Source organism: Lacerta agilis, chromosome 1 (genome assembly GCF_009819535.1).
Source record: "Lacerta agilis isolate rLacAgi1 chromosome 1, rLacAgi1.pri, whole genome shotgun sequence".
NCBI lineage: Eukaryota > Metazoa > Chordata > Lepidosauria > Squamata > Lacertidae > Lacerta > Lacerta agilis.
The window spans coordinates 97,710,290-97,732,188 of record NC_046312.1 but is presented as its reverse complement, the minus strand read 5'-3'; the positions used below and the strand labels follow the sequence as shown (position 1 = coordinate 97,732,188).

Below are 21,899 nucleotides of genomic sequence, written 5' to 3'. Positions count from 1 at the left end.
GCCAGTTCCCTGACAAGTGTTGCCCATTTTATTGTTTCAGTGGTGGCTTCAGCTGCTTCTGAGTACTGCAGAAACAAGGAGCACACCAAAGTGCTCCATGTTTCACAATTGCTCGTAATAAATAAATAAATAAATAAATAAATAAATAAATTGTTATTTATACCCCATCCATGTGGCTGGGCTTCCAACAAAACATTAAAATACAGTAATCCATCAAACATTAAAAGCTTCCCTAAACAGGGCTGCCTAAAGATGTCTTCTAAAAGTCTGGTAGTTGTTGTTCTCTTTGACATCTGGTGGGAGGGCATTCCACAGGGCGGGTGCCACTACTGAGAAGGCCCTCTGCCTGGTTCCCAGTAACTTGGCTTCTCACAGCGAGTGAACCGGCAGAAGGCCCTCAGCACTGGACCTCAGTGTCCAGGTAGAACGATGGGGGTGGAGATGCTCCTTCAGGTATACTGGACCGAGGCCGTTTAGGACTTTGAAGGTCAGCACCAACACTTTGAATTGTGCTCGTAAAACACTGGAACAGATAGAAGCACCCCTTCCTGCTTCCAGAACTCTCTAACCAGCTCACAATGGTTCCCTTGCTCTGTGCCACATCACCACAGTTGCAATGGTGGCGGCTTTCTACTTGCCACCACAGAAGTGCTGTGGAAACTGCTGCAATTACCCAGCATCATGGCAGGCTATGACTGAGAAGTGGCACTGGGGGTGTTTGTGCCGTTGGGTGTGGAGACTGCTCCCCCTCCCCCGGCACTCTGCCGCTGGTGGAGGGGGCAGAGAAGCCCGATTTTGGGCTGCTCCCCCTCCCCCGCCACTCTGCCGCTTGCGGAGCGGGCAGAGAAGCCCGATTTTGGGCTGCTCGCCCCTCCCCCGCCACTCTGCCGCTTGCGGAGTGGCAGCGGGGAGCGGCAGGGCAGGCTGGCCAGCGCCCCCTCCATTTTGGCGCCCTAGGCAATTGCCTAGTTCGCCTAAATGGACGCACCGGCCCTGTTCATAACCAGAGGTACCACTGTACACGTTTACTCAGAAGTAACTCCCACTGTGTTCTGTGCGGCTTCTCCAACAAAGTCTACAGAAGACTGCCGCCAAAGTTATGACTAAGTTTCTTGGAAACCAAGGGAACGAGTCTATCACATCAAGCATAAGTTTCATGGTCAGCACTTAGAATCATAGAATTGTAGAGTTGAAAGGGACCCGAGGTTCATTATCCTCCAGCCGCTACAATGCAGTAATCTCTACTAAAGCTTCCATGGCAATCTTTGCTTAAAAACCTCCAATGAAAGCGAATCCACCACCTTCTGAGGGAGTCTGTTCCACTGTTGAACATGAAGTTGAACATCAGTACAACTTCATGTTGTGCAGGTACATTCTGCAGTGTTCTACACAGCAGCAGTGAGGAAGCAGACAGAAGGTGGGGATGGACCACCTTATCACAGAGAGAAAGGCTTCACAAGATTCCAGAGCGTACAGATCTACTGCTACAATGTTCTTAATGATATCAAAGTATTCAGGGAAATAATTTAATCACCGCATTATATCATGTTAGGAGTCGGTTTTACATCATTTACAGATAGCCTGCCTCTGAAAAACCTTCCCCACCTCCTTGTATTACCTCCAAGGTTTACAAAGCAGATCTCCCACAAATTGGAAAGTGCTTAATTCTGATTTTAAGGGGAAATCATAGTTTTTACAAGAATAAGTTGTCCCCGGCCCTTGACAACACATGTAAATGGCACGGTTTTACAAAATGAAATTGTATTTAATGCAGCTTTTTTGCGCTTCATGACCGTAAACCTCTGGCTGGCTGAGGGCGTTCATCATGGAGCATGTCAGCATAACCAGGTTAGTGCTCTCAGATTACAAATTAGCTCCATCCTCCTTCATCTCAGCTATATATTTTTGACAAATTATGAAAAGAGTGCTCCGTAATGGGAACTTTGTCAGCAGAATCCAAATGAATCAAACCTATGAGGGAAACCATTCAATAGAAGCAGTTTAAAATGTTTAAACAATGTGGCTATAAGATCATCATTTAAACCAAGAGATAGTCTCCGCATACCTTTCCAGCAGAGCATGACACTTTGAAAATTGGTGTAGAGGCCTTTGACAGTACTTCTGTAATCAATGTTTCTTGGCAAAGCCTGAAGGAATCCTAGGAGGGCCATGCATAACTAACCATACAGTAACCTGCACAACATTAAATATTATATTCACTCCTTCCCCAAACAGGTCCGTTGAGGGTGAACCTGGATTTTGTGCTATTTTAAAGACGATATATTTCATCCTATAACACAGCATTCTTCAGCTTGGTGCCCTCCAGCTGTTTTGACCTACAACCCCCATCAGCCCTAGTCAGAGTGGAGGTTTATGCAATAATAAAGTTACTAGTCTAAGATGCCACAATACACTTTGTTGTTTTCCCTTTTTCATAGGAAAGGTGACCCAGAAACTGCAACTAATCCAGAATGCGGCAGCCAGACTGGTGACTGGGAGTGGCTGCCGAGACCATATTACACCGGTCCTTAAAGACCTACATTGGCTCCCAGTATGTTTCTGAGCACAATTCAAACGGTTGGTGCTGACCTTTAAAGCCCTAAATAGCCTCAGCCCAGTATACGTGAAAGAGCGTCTCCACCCTCATTGTTCTGCCTGGACACTGAGGTCCAGCGCCAAGTGCCTTCTGGTGGTTCTCTCCCTGTGAGAAGTGAGGTTACAGGGAACCAGGCAGAGGGCCTTCTCAGTAGTGGCGCTCACCCTGTGGAACACCCTCCCATTGGATGTCAAGGAAATAAGCAACGATCTGACTTTTAGAAGACAACTGAAGGCAGCCCTGTTTAGGGAAGTTTTTAATGTTTGAAGTTTTATTCTGTTTTTAGTCCTCTGTTGGAAGCCGCCCAGAGTGGCTGTGGAAATCCAGACACATGTTTGGGGTATAAATAATAATAAAAATATTATTTTATTTTATTTATTTTTATTACTACTATTATAAAGCAAAGACACTCCAGTGCCAAAATGATCTAATGCCATACCCACAATTCTGAGATCATTTGGATGTGTCTTCAGATTACTTTGTGGATACATTCATGTGATGGTTACTCAGAATATCTCTGAATGCATGAATACAGATGTACAGGGTATAGCACTTTTGTTATAAAAGGGATCTCCGTTCAATATATAAGATCCCATGATAATCAAATTGCTACAATCTAATTTCTACATATTTTTGCCAATAAAAACCTAAAGTTGCACAAAATATTCACTTAAGGAGAGGGAATATATACAATATTTATAAAAAAAAACCATTTAATTATTGAGCAAGTTCACTTTTTGAGTCTGCTTAGTGTCAGTGCTTTCCCCTATGTACCAAGGCTTCACTACCACCCTTAAAAACTGATTAGGATTTTACTTATAGAATGGTGACAGCCAATTGGAAATCATAAAATAAATCATGACATCACAACAGTGTTGTAAGCCAGTTAGATTTGGCCATATGCCGGTATCACTGAAGTTGTGCAGAGTGAGCCTATTCATGACAAATGCGTCCAAAATATTTCCCCTAATATTTTGTGCTTCTCTGCAACAATCTCTTCAAATTGCCAAAAGAGGACATGCCTCTTGTTATCACTGAAAATATTTGTGGAAAGTCATCCAATTTTTGGCCAAGCCCTGTCTTATAAAAACTGGCTTCTGAAAGATTTCAGTATCCAAAGCTAGGATGACAGGTTTCCCATGTTTGGAGTGGCATGTACCAGAATTTCAGGCAGACTCAGAAGCTAGATTCTTGTCAGTTATGAAGGTGCTGTCATGTTGCAAGCCACATGAAGTCAGAGCAGACACAAAGATCCCTGAAGCTGCCTGAAGGGATGCAGTTAGGCAAGGCTTCAGCCAGATGAAGCAAGCCACACTTTGGTTCTGCGTACCCAAAAGTTAGTTGATGGGGGGCACAAAGAGTTTGAAATTATGTTATGGGCTGGATACCACACACAGGGTATGCCTGGATCTAGAGTACTAGGAAATGATTGGAATCTTTACCCAATATAAGAGATGGAAATCTAGATGAACATTTAAAAAAACTCTCCATCTCTCTTCTGTGTCTAAATATTTTAGCTCTTCCTACGATAAGGAAACAACCAGAACATCTTTTCCAATAATGAAAACAATAACTGTTCCTAAGGGAATAAAGAAAGCAAAAGGGCTTTGATTTATTAGCAAAAGGGCACTTGAGACTTCTACTTTTTATGTAATGGGAAGAGGGGCAGTGGTGATAGGCAAAGATGTACACAGCACTCCTAACCTCCTGTTATGACAGTTTATGTTTCCTATCCAGCTTATTTAGCTCAAATGTCTGGGAAATAGACACAATTACCACCTTATGGAATGCTACTTAACTTTAAATGCTCCCTCCTGAATAGAAACCCACATTGTCCTCTCAAAGTTTATTCCAGTTTCTCAGGAATTGCTCCCTCAACAGGCTTCAGAAATGTTATTGTTCATCATTTAAAAATTTCAGCTAATGAAATATTTTTTTATTATAGTAAAGAAAATTCCCATATAAAGAGCTGTTCACAATAAGTTGTTAAAAGAGGCAAAAGAAAAAGAAAAAGAGAGCTGCATTCTATGCCCTTATACAGCTTTAATCATTCACTCTTTCAGCTGTTATCAATTTAAAACCAATGAAACTCCCACACTGAGTCCATTTGAGCAGTCAATTTTAATATCTTGAGGCATCTGTAGTTATTCTGAATTGGCTGCAAAAGCAGAACTAACAACTTAAGCTCTAACCATAAGTCTACATCAGGCTGGTAACTCATACATCAAACACCGACAGTTAGTCAATACTATAGTATGAAAAAACCAACAACCATTTTTAAGAAGAGCAGTATATTCACAATGTGTTCGGCAGCATGGTTCGCATTATGAGTTGCTGATATATGCACATAAAAACCATCCATTTGAGGTAGTAGTGGACATGACAGCTTTGTATGTGGATATAAAAGGAGACACAAGGAAAGGATGGGAGAGCCATTCTGAAGTTCTGAGGCATGTAATATGATGATTACAGCTGCAATGAATTGCCTGGCCTGCTTAAAAGAAGCAAACAGAGTTTGTAGACATGACACTCTTCAAGGATTGGAAGAGTAACTCTTCCCAGGCAACCCCACAGTTTATGTGGCAAAAATGGCAAAAAAAACCTCCTGTGTGCATCCATTCATTATCCATTAGTTAAATCCAGTGCTCTTTTTTTTTCTTAAAAAAATATTTAGGGGTACTCTCATTTTCCTACTCATATTGAAATACTGCCCTTCAATGAGGCCAAACTTTGATCCACAAAATGTTTAGGGGTATGCACCCCCCCTGCATCGCCCCAGAAAAAAAGGACTGGTTATATCCCACCTTTTCCCTAAAGACACAGGGGTATTGTTCACGGGGTCATCTCTTGTATGTATTATCTTAATATACTGTGAAGTTGGGCTGAAATGTTGGTTAGTTTTTTTTTTTAAAAAAGGAAATGGCAATGGGGAAAATTGTTCCATTTCTCCCCACCCCACATTCTTAAACATCTTTCTTAAGTTGCAGCAAGTGTCAGTGGATCTCCTACTATACTCAAAGAGCATTTCTGTGGAAGTGATATTGTTCCAGGAGCACTGCTGGGGGTGGGTGGGATAGCTGCGTCAAAAGGACTGGAATATAAAAATATGCCCTTAAAAATGTGGGATGCTATCTATTCTGTTTGACTGAGGCTTTGGGTTTTCATGAGAAGAGGTGACAAATACCAAAGCCTTGCCCAGGGCCAAGGGCCAAGCAAATCAGGGGGCTTTGCTAGCTGAGTTTAGGAAGATGCTGTCTCAGCAAATCTTATGTCATCTGAGGTCTTAAAAAGGTGGGCAAAGCTGGACCTTCCAGTGGTTCAACCTCTCTGGGAGAGCTGCTTTGAAGGGCCAGTAGTCTTTTCTGTAGTCACATGCTCCTGTGTGATTGTAGAGCAGGAGAAGCTGCGGGTGAACCTCCCTCAGACTTAAGAGCATGGCAGAAGTGCCACAGCCTCAGATTGGTACAGCATAGAAGGGGTGCTGTGGCTCCTCCCAAGTCAAGTGACAAGTGAGCATAAGAGTCCTCCTCAGGTTTCGTGACTGCAAACCTCAAGTCCAATACACAAATGGCAGGTAAATCTCCAGGACTGGCATTGCCATACAGCAGAATGACGCGACCTGTTTCAGGCTTCCATAAGAGCTGGGAAGATGGTTGCAAGAACTGGTGTCTATGATGGTGCACAACCCAAAGGGGAGAAGGGTAAGCTTCGTATGTAGCAGACCAGCACTGGAGTAATACCAAATGCCCCATTCATAACCAAGTGCCTGGCAACAGCATTGAAGTGTGTCTGTCAGCCAGCATTTAATGGCATTTGGGGCAGTGCACTCTTGCTCTCTGAATCACCTCCCTGGGAATCAATTTTGTGTGAGAGAGGGAGGCAGAGAGAGAGAGACACAGATGCCAAAGAGTAAGCCCAAGGAGTGGAGAGGGGCAAGGTTGTGAGAAGGCTAACATCAATGAACACAACTGACGGGTTGCCATAGAGAATTTTGCCACAGCTTTTATGTATAGTTTGCTGTGATTAATGCATGATTTTTTTAAAAAAAGCTTTGATTTGATTTGTGTTTTTAATGCTATTCGGAGTACTTTTGGCACAAATGTGGCAAATACATAAACAGATAGACATTTTAAAAAATGTTTAACTCTCACTTGAAGTTTTATGCCTTGCAAAAAATAGTTAGTAGGAATGTTATCTCCCTTGAAGAATAACTCTTGTAATAAAAAAGGTATGCAAATATGCTCCATTCTAAACTTTTCTGCCCTACCATGAAAAAATGAAAACAAAACAAAACAAAAAAATGAAAAAAGTGTAGAAATAAACAATTTCTCAAGCCATTTAATTCACCTATAAAAAATTGAATAGATGCTTTCTAGGACATGAAATTTGGCCAACTCTTTTATTTTTAATCTGTGTCGTTCTATTTTGCTACTTAAAAATGTTTTAATACAAGCCTTAAAAATTAACATTTAAAAGCGCTTTCTGTCAGGGTAAGCATCGCAACTGCATTTTCATAACATTTTAACAGATTAAGGGATAAACTCAACTGAAGACAATGAAGGAACCTTATCAAATGAGCATTTCACATAGACTTACTGGAGACTGGAATTAAGCTCTGCTAACGAATCTTAACTCATTTGCATGGCCAGAACCTAATCCTAATGAAACTTCATGGTAGAAAACTAACATGCTTTTTCTTCTTGCAACATTCCTCTGCTATTAAAAACCATGCGCTTAACAAAAGGCCCTGGAACTGTATGGCAGAGCATGATACTATATGATTTGAGCATGGAACACACAAGACACCTCTATGCTAGCAAATCAGCATTCTAAAGCAATCCTGTCTAAAGAAAGATGTACATCTGCTCTTCCTTCAGAGACACATTAAAGGATGGATTTGAGTTATGCTAATGAATCTGGATTTGTTAGGAAGGATCACATCTGATCCCTATGTAATACCAAAGGAGATTCATCAGCTACACTTTATTAAACTAAAAAGAAGAAAAACCCAGAAACTGAAAGACGATAAATTAGAGCAGAAGACGCAACTATCTTACTTCAATATTCAACAAAATAAACTGCAGCGGTGTGTAGCAGGCCTGCACAACTTATCACTCACCCTCCCCAAGTCCCCCGCATGGCAGCCTCTTTTTACAGTTACCTGGTATGCAGCAAATACAACTAGAGGACCACTATGCACATGTGGGTCACTAATTATGCAGGCCTGACGTAAGGTAAATCATTTGTCAAACAGTGTGAGGACACTTTGGAACAAAGGATTTGGGTCATCAGATGATCAGACTGCATGAATGTTGCTCATATGTTTATAAGGTTAGAGGCTCGCATGTCACTTTAAACTGCAGTTTAAAATAAATGATGATTTATGATGAATAATGTGCTAGTGTATGCTGCTCAAATCATGGGCATTTTGCTAGTCTTCTGCTCCTACATGTTCCCAGATTAGGGGAAACAAACCATGCTATAGACCACCTCAGTTAGCTTGGTCAGTAGGGGGGTTGAAACACCATCAACATCTCAAATTCATCTCTCTGGCTCTGCACCTGGTGCAAATATTCTGAGCCCCTCTGAAGATCAAGATCTTCTCTGGTACATAAAATGATACTATGGACAATGGCACCCCACACTCCTCAACAGGGGAAGATCTTAGGAATCTTTTGTAATATGGCATCTTGTACAAGTGTACAGGGCCAAAATTTGGCACTCCAGAATGGATCTTACCAGTTTTGGATCTTCTCAATTTTGCACTGCTCAGGATTCTGGCCTAGTGCTGTACCAAGGATCCAGAAAGGGCAGGCACACCCAAGTCAGAGTAATACATGCCAGGTTGTGGGTGACTATTACAGACTGACCTGGCATTTAGGAACTAGAGGGTTCAATGGATAAGCTACTAGGAACTTATTGAAGGGGGCAGTGGGCTGAAACAGGATATCTAGGCTTCCACGCCAGAAAATATAATAAAGTAATATAATTAGTATACTTAATATACAGTCATGCCTTGGAAGTTGAGCAGAATCCATTCCGGAAGTCCGCTCGATTTCCAAAATGTTCGAAAACCAAAGCACTGCTTCTGATTGGCTGCAGGAAGCTCCTGCAGCCAATCAGAAGCCACGGAAGCCCTGTAGGACATTCAGCTTCCCAAAATAGTTTGCAGTCACTTCCGGGTTTGCGACGTTCAGGAGCCAAAATGTTCGAGAACTAAGCTGTTCGAAAACCAAGGTACGGCTGTAATATAATATACAATATAAGACTTGTAGTTCTAAGTCATAACATATTTTGAAAAATATTGTTGTAGCCTTTAAATTTTAGTCAGGGTTTTAGAAGTTGGGAATATATAATGTGGTTTTTAGCCTTTTATCATTTTTCACCTATAATAACTATTGTTTATAGAGTATTCTACCCTTTCCACTTAAATTGAGATGAAAATGGGATAACATCTGTTGGTCCCACAAACAACCCAATTTGCATTTGTTGATCAGATAAGAAACTCGGAACAGAGGCTGCACACATGCAAACTGTACATACATATTCTCTCTCCTTACAAACTGTACTTGGGTTGTTAGAAAGGTGACTGTAAACTGGCTTTTGTACTATTTGCTCCGGTCTGCTATAATTCAGGAGGAACAAGAATAAAACAAGTGAGAGAACTCATAATTGCATTAACACAGTGCTCATGAATCCAGTGGTGTTGTGTGTTAGTGTAAGTGGCCAATGCAATCATTATACAAAGCCTCAATGTAACAAAGGCAGGCAAGCCAATGAATTGCTAACTTTACACTATTTGATCCCCCCTCTGTGGAGCTGCCCTCATTTGCACTGGTTGAAGCCCTTCCATTAGTTCAAAATTGCTGGAATACAACCAGAACATCCTGTGTATAAAGGCTGTGCACAGCTGGTGCCAAAGAGCTTTTAACTACCTAATTTACATGAGCAGTTGTGGTTTTAACATGTATTCATTGGTGGCTGGGCAAGTTTTATACACAGAAATTGAGAAAATTAGATAAAAATCAACCTTTATAAAATACCATAAGCCTTTCACAATATCTGAGCATGTCCACAAGATGAAAACAGTAACAGGGACAGCATTTTCTACTGAAGTGTTATTCCAATCATAAAGGCAATTGCCCCAACTGAGGAGATCCACCATGTGTGGGGTGGAAAGTTCATGGATTGTCCCATATATTCCCATGAGCCAGGTAGGCATTATACACAGAGTAAATATGGGGATATCGAGGAATAAAGCATATTGGCTCCACCAATTTCCATCAGTTGATCAAAAGCTCTGAACTGAGCCTAGATACATACAAGCCACACACACATATTTTCTCTTCTTGCAATCTGAATCAGCATTTTTTGCAGAGTGCTAATGTTGCACACAGAGACAATGTGCACACAGTTTTAATAAGCATAGATTGTATTTAGAGCCCCAAATCAACATGTGGAATTTGGGCAAGCCTTCAGATATAATCCCACTTCTCCATATCCCCAAATATCCAATGGTTGGCTGCTGTGAGAACAGGATGCTGGATCCAGCAGCCTCTTCATCTCTTCTTATATCATGAAGTTGGGGCTGTAGGCAACCCCCTTTCAGGCCAACTGTGCAGTACATCTTGGGGAACAAAGAGGTGTATGCATGTGAATGTATCTTTTAAGTTTATGTCCACTCTGTTTACATCACAGCAAACACCATTCTGGTAGGTAGAAATTAAACCTTTGACACTCAGAGAACTCCTGTCAACTCGTATGGATAATGTGAATCCCAACAATTTCCACACACTAAGCAACCATGATGCTAAAGGAGTCTCTTTTGCTATCTTGTTCCCCATTTCAGCAACTTAATTCTCAGAGTAGGCACCACAAACGTACTAAAGTTAGGAGTCAGACCTCTTTCTGTTATGCAAAATGTGGCATGCCTCAAGTTTGCATAACATATACCTGTAGAAATACAACCTTTCCACATGTTAACCTTAAGAAATCTACTTGCGTTTGGGTTTTCTTCAACATAACTGGCTAGAAAGACTAACCAAAAAACCTAAGGGCATGGCCAATAGGCATGTGGACATACTCTGTCACACAGGAAGGTTTCAGAATGTGGTCCAATGGAGCCTGCTTCCTTTATTCCCCCTCCCCAGCTGGCCTCTGGCACACACAAAAATGCAGTATGATGCCTATTGAACAGACCAGCAGATATTTGCATATCTATCATTCCCCATGAGACCCAAGAGCTAGTGTAGAGTGGAGGAAGAGAGAGAAAGAGAAATGGGGTTTCATTGAATCTAGTTTGTATCATTTTTTAAAAAGCACTGTAACAATACTTTGAAAACCAGTGTAAGTCAAAATAAAATATTCTAGGAACTGTGGCCACAATTTTCAGCAATTTTCACAAATGTGAGTGCAAGCGTGCACACACACACACACACACACACACACACACACACACACAGAGAGAGAGAGAGAGAGAGAGAGAGAGAGAGAGGACACACACACCTTTAATGATCCCCTTTTCTTGCAACGTTTTCAGTGAAGGTCTTCGGGTGATAAACTTCTTTAGTCTGCTTTTAACTCTGTTTTTGTCAGTTGTATCAGAAGTGCTGTAGTTCAGCCTGAAAACTGAAAGAAAAAAATCAAATAAAAAAATTAACAGGATGTTATGTTCGAACATAGAAAGCTTTGCTGGATATCCGTGGGGAAAATTGACTATATATTCTGTCCAGCAGTCTGCTATGTGGGATGATCCAAAAAGAATCTGATTAATATTATTTTGAATAAACATTGTGAGTTGAGAGAGTCATATTAGTAATGGTTCATGTTATTGGACAGCTATCAATATACTTGTGTAAATTTTGAATGCATACCAAAAATTTGTATCTCTAGCACATATGGTTCTCCACTTGCAAATTAAAGTGTGCTATTTATTATTTCCTAGGCAAATAAAATGGTGGGTTGGACAATATGATAATACTGGGAGAGGTCTGATTCTCTGTGCCAAGTATGGAAAAACATGATATATCCAAAGCACTGGTACATAAAAGAAATACTTCATATGGAAGCAAAGTACTATGCATGCTTACTCAGAAAGAAGTCCCATGTTCAATGGGACTGACTACCAAGGAAATGTCAGAATCAATGAAATTCCAACTAAATGCCAGAGAGAACTTGGTAACAGTAAGGGTTGTGCGACAGTGGAATGGACTCACTAGGAAGGTGGTGGACTCTCCTTCACTGGGAAGTTTTAAAGCAGAGGTTGGATGGCTATATGTCATGGGTGCTTTAGTTGAAATTCCTGCATTGCAGGGGGTTGACCCTCAGGGGCCCTTCCAACTGCACAATTCTATGATACTATTCTTAGGAAGCCAACTCTCACCACGGCAATGCAGCTCTTCAATATACAGGTAACTTGCATCTTATGGGGGTTACGTTCCTGGACATTGTGCATATAAGAAAAATCCCATAAAGTCAGAAACCCCTGGAACCAGGCCCTCTGCAAGATGGAGGGCTGCTTGTCCATCTTTGTGAAAAAGGCACAAGGGCTCTGGCAGTTCCCTGGAGTTCTCGCGTCACCTTCCCAAAGCCCAATGAGCACTTACTCGGTTTTGGGAAGATAGCGCAATGGCTCTAGAAGCCCCAGAACCCTCTCACCGCTTTCCCAAAACCAGGTAAACCCACAATTGCAGTTTTGCATAGGTGGGGGGTAGGAATAAATAAATGTAGAGTGGATTTACCCCCGCAAAGCTGCAATCACATAAGTCAATTAAGCGTAAATTGCGAGTTACCAGTAAACCCTAAGCAATCTGTGAGATAAAAAGGTTTTACTTCATCCATGGTGCACCCTTAGGTATGACCTTGGGTTGGAAGGACTTTAGCTTGGAGGAATAAGCAATAAAGAAAATTTTGATAAGGCCTGCTTAAAGAAAAAAAAAAATCACCATATGTGTGTTGTTTAATTTTTATCCCCTCTTCACAAGGATCCCTGCAAATGATAGCTCTGTGAAGGGCTAGAGAAGCAAACTACAATTTGCATGATGCTTTGGGAAAACCATGACACCACATATAATTTTGGTGTATGTATGCTTCCTGCATTACCTTTGTTGACAAGGAAGGAAGGAAGAAAAGGGCGTCATCTGCACATGTGAACAGATTTCTTTTGTGCAGATCTAGGAGTCAAGATCCAGGGCACCATGCAACATTCCTGAAAGCTTTGTAATCGCTCTTAGCACAGATTGTGTTCCAAATGCATAAAGTCCTATTTTATTTTCCCTGCAAGTAAACTGCCCAAGATACAACAGGTTGTGAACCAAAATTAGAAACGCATTACTGGACTTCTTTAAAAAGAAAAGAAAGAGCATTTGTTAAGAGGGGACGAATGAAATGATACATTTAAAAGATGCCCCGTCCTCAAACCAGGGCGAGTTCAATAAGCCTACTTCACAAGAGGAGAATTCAGGAATACTGTGGTATATGTTACAAATTTGTCAGTAAGAATCAAAATAAAACATTTTCTTTTTCACTTTGCTGCTCTCTAGGGATAAAAACGTGCCAGATTTTTTCATTTTAAAATAAATACAACATACCCAATTAAGGAGAGCAACATTTAAACACATGCCTATGATAATCAGAGCATACTTTGCTTCTGATTTCACTACTGATTTGAACAGAGGACTGTTCCATTTTCCCACAGCACTGAACTGACCCCACACATACTTTTACAAGTTAGTAATCACAAAGGACATATAAAGGGACACTTTTACTGGAACATTTGCAGCATGGGACAATAATCCATCACTTACGAAAAAATAAAATTCACATTTTTAGTGGTAGCATTCTTAGGGCGATATATCATAGAATACAGAGATTAGTGTTAAATTAATGGCTGGCTCTTTTGTTCGTGTTCTATTTTGGACCTTCTGGGTTCAAATGGGAACAACCCTTGGCAGTGATATACTAAAATTCCAGGGCACTCAGCCTTACTGTATAAAGAGAAATAGAAACAGCATTTCTGATGCTACAACCTTGGTGGCATGAGGGAAATGTTATAGAAAATGCTATCTGTTCTCTATGGACAGGATTCACCTAACAAACCCAGTCAGTGGGAGCCTTGTGAAAGGGCTTCTGCTTGTGCAACAGGGTTCTCCCCACCTCTCCCTGTGTCCCCCTGAAATTGGCTTGGAGGCTGGAAGAAACCCCAGAACAGTGGGGGGGGGGGGTTCTTCTGTCTGGAAAGTTGATATGCTTATGCAGAGGAAAAGTTTGTAACATAATGTTGAATTCCACCCCAGTTGTTTAATTGCTATCCTTCGCTTTGTAAATACTTACATATCTGCACATATAATAACAACAATGCATACAGACCTAGGTCTAAATAGAGCCTACTTACATATCTCATTAAAATGAATGGGGCTTCAAAGTGCTTATGTTTCGTTGGGCAGCATCCATGGCACAAATCTCCTAGATAAGCAGTTGTACTACTTCAAGTGTGCCAAGGTACCAGTAGTCCTTGCTTAGTAACAGCTCACTTATCAGCATCTCCATATTGCACAATGATTTGCCCACAGTTTCAAGTGATTATGTCAATAAACTAAGGTTAGTTGCTCCGCAGCATCACCAACAACTCCCTAAATGTTCTTCTATGTTCCCTCATTACGGTCTCTGTTCTTTCTGAAGAACTTTTATTTCACAGTTTACAAAACATTTACCCTAAACCCCATGGGCTTACCACCTGTGATTAATTCCTGCCCAGTACGACGTTCTCTCAGTACTTTGGGCGTGTGTTGAGAGCATTGGTTTTTGAAGAACTATCCATTAATGACTTTCTGAACTGTGACAATGGATATTGACAGTGCTTGTCAGACTAAAGCACTATTGATTGCTTCACATCATGTGTATAGCAAAAACAATTTCTTTCAAGTGCCGCTTTCCTAACTGAAATACATTAGAGCAGCGCTGATCAGTTCATTACGATGCCCAAAATTATAGCATGTAATGCATCCGAAAAGGAAGGATTCAGGAAACACACACACCTCTTGTGTAAGAAGTTGCTGCAACAGAATGCTATTTATTAGAAAGAAAGAAAGAAAGAAAGAAAGAAAGAAAGAAAGAAAGAAAGAAAGAAAGAAAGAAAGAAAACGGCAAACCTCAAAGCGCTTACTCCATCATAGCCTAATTATGTCTAAGGGGTTTCCAGGAACGACATTAAAATGACCAAGCACATTGTCATAGAAAGTCTCTTTTACATTCAACTTTTCCTGGCATTAGCCTCCTTATCCCACCTCATGTACAATCAATCACCATGAAATTAAAGTGACCCGTGCAAACAAAATTAGAAGAACTGGCTAATAGAACATGTTAAAATTGTTAAAATGCTTGGAAGAAAAGAAAAGCCTTCACCTGCTTCTGAAAACATGTTAAAGTGGGTGCCACACAGGCTTCTCTGGAAATAGCATTTTGGAAAAGCAGGAGGACACCATGAAAAAGCCTTCAGAGATGATCTGTGGCCCAGAGAGTTCCATATAGGAAGAATCATTCTTTCAAAGTCTAGGCTTTAGTGGTTAAAACCAGGGTCTGGAAACATACTGGCAGCCAAGGCAGGTGAGTGAGAACTTTTGTAGCCTAGCACGATCCGGTGATCTGAGGAGTGAATGGATTTCCATCTGTCTTATATAACTGCTGACTCTGGCCTGACTTGTTTCTCTATCTTGGTTCAACTGCTTACAGATGGCCCAAATCTGTCCTTGGAGCCTTCCTTGAGTCCACCTTGCAACTTGTCTATTTGCCTCAGTCTGACACTCAGCCACTACATCTAATCAACATTTTCTGCCCACCACACTCATTACTGATTGGGGAAACAAACCAAGTGCGTGTACCCCAATGTATTTTCAAATACATACTGATGACAGAACAACAAAATGGTAGTACAGTCTATGACAGTTATTTGGGGTAAATAAGAAAAAATGGCTCAATTAGGAAGTTCTACTCTGCAGCATGGCCAGTATGAAATAAATAATCCTCCACTTTCAAAAGCTCTAGGGCTGAGAAACCCTTGGAAAGAAGAGGGAATATAAGATACCTGTGTCCATCTTGTCTATTTACGTTCCATTCCAGCTACCACTCAGTTGGCCTGATATCACCCGAGCCTAGATGGTATGAAATGTTGGAATACCAACTACATTTTGTTGCAGGTGCCAAGAGAAAAACCTTGGCAGGCCGGAAGCTTTACCTTGTCCCCCCTTGACTATGACTACCCACTGACTGTAAATGATTTTCACCCACTGGATCTGTGAACTTCTAACCTGAGAACACACATCAGACGCCATTTCCTCATAAAGCAAAAGCCTTCCATGTGCTGGAAAGGATGCCAAATCTTAGTTGTTCGCACAAATCAATGCTGACACATAATCAGCATTTATCTTAATTAACCCTGAAATATGTGAGAAGAGTGACAGTGCGACACATATCACTGCACAAATATATCAGCAGCAAGTTAAAAAAGAAAGCAAAGAGAGAAACACACTTGTGGTTGGCTGGGGGACACTCTGAAGACCAAGGCCTGGTCATCGCACAATTATATTGTTATAGAGTCAAAGGTTGCCATATAGCTGAACTTAAATCATTCTGAATGTGTCCGTCTGGTCTTTCTGTACAAGAGGTGCCCACAGCTGCCTAGTAGAATTGTGGAAGCTAAGGGGGGAATTGGACAATGATATTATGTGCTGAATCATTTTATAATAATATGACAACTTAATTTTCAATATTGCTATTCTATGTCTTGTGGCTATGCAGTAAAGGCTCAATAATATTATGGTGAATTTTATTTTTTGGAGAAAAAAAACTGTTCTCCATGAAATACTTGGTGGTTTTTTGTTGATTTTGTTTTGTTTTGCAGATCTGGTTGTCATTGCTGCAAGAATAAATTAAAGTATGTGACTACTGAATACTACTGTCCCAGATATACTCTTTCTTTCAATATACCGGTATGTTCATTTTGGTTTGGGTTTAATTAGAATGGATTACATTTCAGGAATTCATTACTGAAAAAATACTTCTCACATAGGAGAGATTGCACATAACCAGTAGCACACGTACATAGGATAACCCAAACTTCAATGATTTCCTTCAAATGCTAAGGAACTCAAATGCTAAAATTAGAAAAAGCTCCCTGTCACAGAGCTAGTACAGATATTACTACAACTGTTCTATCTATGCACAAATAACTGCTCTGGCATGACCATGGGCCTTTTTCAGGTGGAAACCTCCCCCCACTGCTTACCACATGCTTACATGTATGCTGGGACATTGGGAGGGCGGCCAGCAGAAGCTATCCCCTCTTCCTACTCAGTGAGTGAGAGCAAGGGTGCTGCTTGAAGCTCTGCTTAAGAAGGCTGAAGCCAGCTGGTTCTCATCAGTACCTTCCCCTCTGAGTCCTTGAAGGCTGATTAGCTGCAGGTGGAGTCACTCTGCCTTCTCCCCTTAAGGCTGTAATTCAGCAGGCAAAGATAACTCCTCACCCATGACAATGTATCTTCTTCTTCTGAGTAGCTTTTCATTTCAGGCCCAGGAAGATCAACTAAAGCACCTATGATGGATAGCCATCCCAACCTCTGCTTTAAAACCTCCAAGGAAGGAGAGTCCAGCATGTTCTGAGGGAGTCCTTTCCATTGTCATAGAGCTCTTAACACCAGAAAGTTATTCATGGTGTTTAGTCGGAATCTCCTTTCTTGTAATTTAAATCCATTGGTTTGAGTCCTACCCTCTAAAGCAGGAGAAAACAAGCTTGCTCCATGTTCCATGTGACAGCCCTTTAGATATTTGAAAGTGGATATCATATCTTCTCACAGTCTCCTTCTTTCCAGGTTAAACATACCCAACTCCTTCAACCGTTCATCATAAGGCTCGGTTTTCAGACACCTGATCATCTTGGTTGAGCTCCTCTGCACAAGTTCCAATTTGTCAATATCCTTCTTAAATTGTGATGCCCAAACTTGGACACAGTACTCCGGGTGTGGTCTGACCAAGGCAGAATACAGTGTAGTATTAACTTTCCTTGATCTGGACCAGGCATAGGCAAACTCGGCCCTCCAGATGTTTTGGGACTACAACTCCCATGATCCCCAGCTAACAGGACCAGTGGTCAGGGATGATGGGAATTGTAGTCCCAAAACATCTAGAGGGCCGAATTTGCCTATGCCTGATCTGGACACTATATTTCTGTTGATGTGCTGCCTCACGCTGTTGACTCATGTTAAAGCTTGTAGTCTACTAAGACCTGATAACTTCTTCACATGTACTACTGGAAAGCCAGTTGTCTCCCTTCTTATATTTGTGTAGCTGGTTCTTCCTGCCTAAGTGTAAAACCTTACATGTTGGAATATTCTAGAAGAAACTTGTAAATGGTCTTGAACAGTTGCTGGGCAACAGAAAATTTCCCCAACAACAGGTGTCCTTATTAGGGCATACAATCAACTAAGACTAGGTCAGTGTAAATAAGTATGTGAATGAGTCAGCATTAGGTCTCTGGCCGGATGGCAGAAAATGATTGTTTATTTGTTTCCCCTCCCCCCCTTTATTAATGACCAGTGTAAAGTTTTGTAAATAATAAAGACTCTGAGAAACAGAACCAAATAGTGCTTATTTCTGTAATGGGAGTTTCACTAAGAGATAGCTGGAATGCTGCTGCTGCTGTAAAGAAGTAAAAGTTGCAAGAAAACTTTTCCGTAAAAAGAAGTCTGTTGCAGAAAAAATTAAAACCCAAGAGTAGATGCTCACACACCAACATTGCATTAGTCCTTACTGAATTTCATTTTGTTAGTTTTGGCCCAGTTTTCCAATCTGAACTGCATTAAGTTGTAGCCCAATTCAACTCAGTTCTTCAGCATGAGCATGCACATCTAGCCCAATTCAATTCATGTTCACATACATGACTAGAAGATGTCCTGTTTGCTTGAACTGAATGGCTGTTATACAGTATGTTTATTCAGCATAGCATTTTATGTTGGCACACCGAACAACCGAACTTTCCTTTTCGCATAAGAAAGAGAGATGCCTGTCTTTCATGCAGTTGTGGCAATGGCAGCAAAAGGAAGACCACCTCTCTTGCTAAAAGAAAGAGGGGGGGAGGATCTCTTCAGCTACTGCACGAGAGGGGAAAAGACAGAACCGGCAGAAAAGCTCACCTGACTTATTTGCATTTCTTCACATGCAGGCCAGCAGGGCAAGAGTTTTGTGGCACCTTCAGCTATTGACTCAATCAATTCTTTTCATTATTCAAACAGAAAGAATTGAGACCAAGACTCTCCTCCACTTCGGAAATGCACTTTATTTGGATTTCAGTAGGATAAAGTGCTGAAAACCTTAGATGCTTATCCAAAGCTTATCTTGTCTTTGGAAAAAAAGAAAAACCTTTCTCCCCCAAGAGGTCTAACATATAAGGAAAGTTCTGTAGCAAATATAAATTGAACAGTTACAAAAAAAAACCCAACAACAACCACACACACACATAAAAAAGAAAACTCTATTATCAGGAAACGGCACCTGATGACAACATACACATGGTACACAGTTAATCATCAAAGTCCAAGCAGTGTTTTCAAGGGAAAACAACATCAAAACGTGTATGAAATCTAAGGGGGAGGGGTGTATATGTTAAAGAGAATGCCACAAACACAATTAAACCACCAGTCCTTGATATCGAAGCCTTCCAAGTTCCAAACGAGTAAGCAAAAACAGAGATGAGAGGCTATTATTTTTCACTGTCCAGGGCCCAGTTTTAAGTTGTGTGTGTGTGTGTGTATGTGTGGGGTGTGTTGCAAGGAATTTAGAACTTGAATTCCACAATCACCAACATCTACCAGAAATCTGACAACCCTGTAAGTGACCAAATGAAAATGACAAGGTATATTCACCTTCAAATCACATTTATATATTTGTCTCCTAGGACAGATGCTGCTAACCCCCCAACCTGGGACCCATTGTGTGAAGTGCTGGATTTATGTATAGGCTAAGTAGGCTGAAGCCTAGGGCCTCTAAATCTAGGGGGCCTCGCTAGCCCTCCCGCTCCCTAGCAGGCAATCTCCCCTCTCCCAAAATTGCAAACTCAAGACATCATGTGAGGGCAGGGTAACTCAGGCCTCTAAATCTAGTGGGCCTTACCAGCCTGCACTCTCCCCATTGCTGCAGTCTCCCTTCTCCCAAAATTGCAAACCCAATACTTCATGCAAGGGCAGGGCAACTCAGGCCCAGCATCTATGAGACTCAGGGCTAGCCAGTGGGGCCCAATTTGAAGCAGTGGGGCGCAACTTGAATTTTTTTTTTGTAGGGCCCCAGTTCACAGCCAAACTCTGCAAAATTTTGTAGATAGAAATAAAATCCATCTAGATTGCCCTGGTGAGGGGGGGGGGCAAGGAGCGGCTCGCGGGGCCCAATTGCTCCAATTGCCTTAAGTTCAGCCCTGTTCAGACTGTGCAGGGGTTGGACTGACAAGCCCTGCACCTTCTAGGTCCCTGGTGTCACCATTCAGAGTACAGACTCAAGGACTTGTTATGGAAATAATGGGGGGGCACTTATTGGAAATCAGTTTTTTCACCTCTCCCCCCGAGACAATGAGCCCAGCCACCTTTTATTCACAGTCGCATAAGAACATGGTGATAAACCTGTACGTTCAACTGCTGAAATATACACCCAATATGTAGCAATTGAGATTTATGTTACTGCTTTATGAATGAACATTGTGTTTTATGAATGGACTCTGTATTTTGTGAATTACCTAAGAGCCACCAACAGGAAGCTCTAGAATCTGACAGCTAACCAATTGGGTACAGTGGTACCTCTGATTGCGAACAGGATCCGTTCCGGAGGCCCATTCACAACATGAGCAGAACGCAACATGAAGCGCCGCATCTGTGTGGCACAATTCTGCGCTTCTGCGCATGTACCCGTTCCAGTACTTCTGGGTTTGGCGCGTTCATATCCTGTGATGAACGCAACCCCCAGCGAACGTAACCAGAGGTATGACTGTACTACCAAACAGCGGCCCCTACTGCTGAAAGCAGGTAACCAGCAGGGAATGCTTCAGCTCAGCCTTTGCACTGTTGACTGAACACCCCCTGCTGTGCAGATAATGGAGAAAGCTCGTAAATTTTATCCCTTCTGGCATCCTGGCCAACTCCATTACACTGGTGTAAACCCTGGTGCACCAGAAGCCCAGAATAGCAGCAAATGAAACCCGCTCATACATCAGCCAGGCCTGCACCCAATCTTGTTTTTGTACAATCTTGTTTGTCCTCAGTAACCAAAATTACATTATCAACATATACAAGCAGAAATGTTGTTTTCCTTCATTTGCAAAGAATCGTACGAAACAAAGTGGCACTAATAAAGAAAAGTTCCAGGGTGGCAACAGAAAGCAAACTAAAAATGCTTTTGCAGTTCATCAAAACTATCCAGCAATATTAAGTTATAGGAAAACTGGTGCTATTAACACTAATCCTTCTAGTTGGTTAATTGGTTTGGCAACTTCCATGCACATGACGTGTGATGCTAATTATTTCCCCCAAGAGTTAAATGGTAACTAATCAGAAGAGAGAGCTATGAGATTCAGGAGAGGGTCAGATGCCTTGTCACTCCCAGCAGGTATATAAGAGGACAACCCGGCCTGCCCAGTTTTTCAGTGTTAATTTTATGCATTTTTAAAAAAAAATCACCATGGTATTTAACAATAATATATTATGTCCTTTAGAGGTGAAATTGTGAATCGCAGAATTTTAAATACCCATCATCATCCTTGGCTTCACTCAATTTTGTTTATAACACTCTTCCATTTTCTTTTAGTTGTGAGGGTGGGGGATGCAGAGGGGCCTCACAAGTGGAGTAGCCTAGGGCCTCTCTTCATCTAAATCCAGCCCTGATTATGTGGCTCCCTGAGAAAATCTTTCTGCTATTCCCAACCCCATCTTTCTGCTATCCCCAACCCCATCAAGGAAAAAAAAAGTGAAGTAGACATGGTGCTGGGATAGGCAGAGAGGTTTAAATAACTCTGCCTACCGCAAACCCATCATGGGGCCACAAGTGGCGCTCCCAACAAATTGATAATTTGATCAGGGGGGAAGAGGAAATACCCACTCCTCTTCAGTTGATCTGCATAGATCAGCTAGGGTGTGTGTGTGTGCACGCGTGTGTGCACCTGGGTGCATTCTGTTGTTGTTGCTGGGGGGGGGGGTTGCCACATCGATCCCAGAGGGATGGCCACTGATGAATTAGGATTAGCCACACCTGTCCTATAAAATAAATGGTTTTA

The 21,899-nt window shown here is 41.6% G+C and overlaps 1 protein-coding gene across 2 annotated transcripts in view; it reads right to left on the bottom strand.

Moving 5' to 3' along the window:
• Positions 1–21,899, bottom strand: part of ARHGAP15 (Rho GTPase activating protein 15) — a 365,517-nt gene that overhangs the window by 146,735 nt on the left and 196,883 nt on the right. For both annotated transcript variants that reach the window (XM_033164256.1, XM_033164265.1), the window contains one exon: positions 11,102–11,224. In XM_033164256.1, the coding sequence (XP_033020147.1) occupies positions 11,102–11,224 (123 nt within the window). The remainder of the gene's footprint in view (positions 1–11,101; positions 11,225–21,899) is intronic.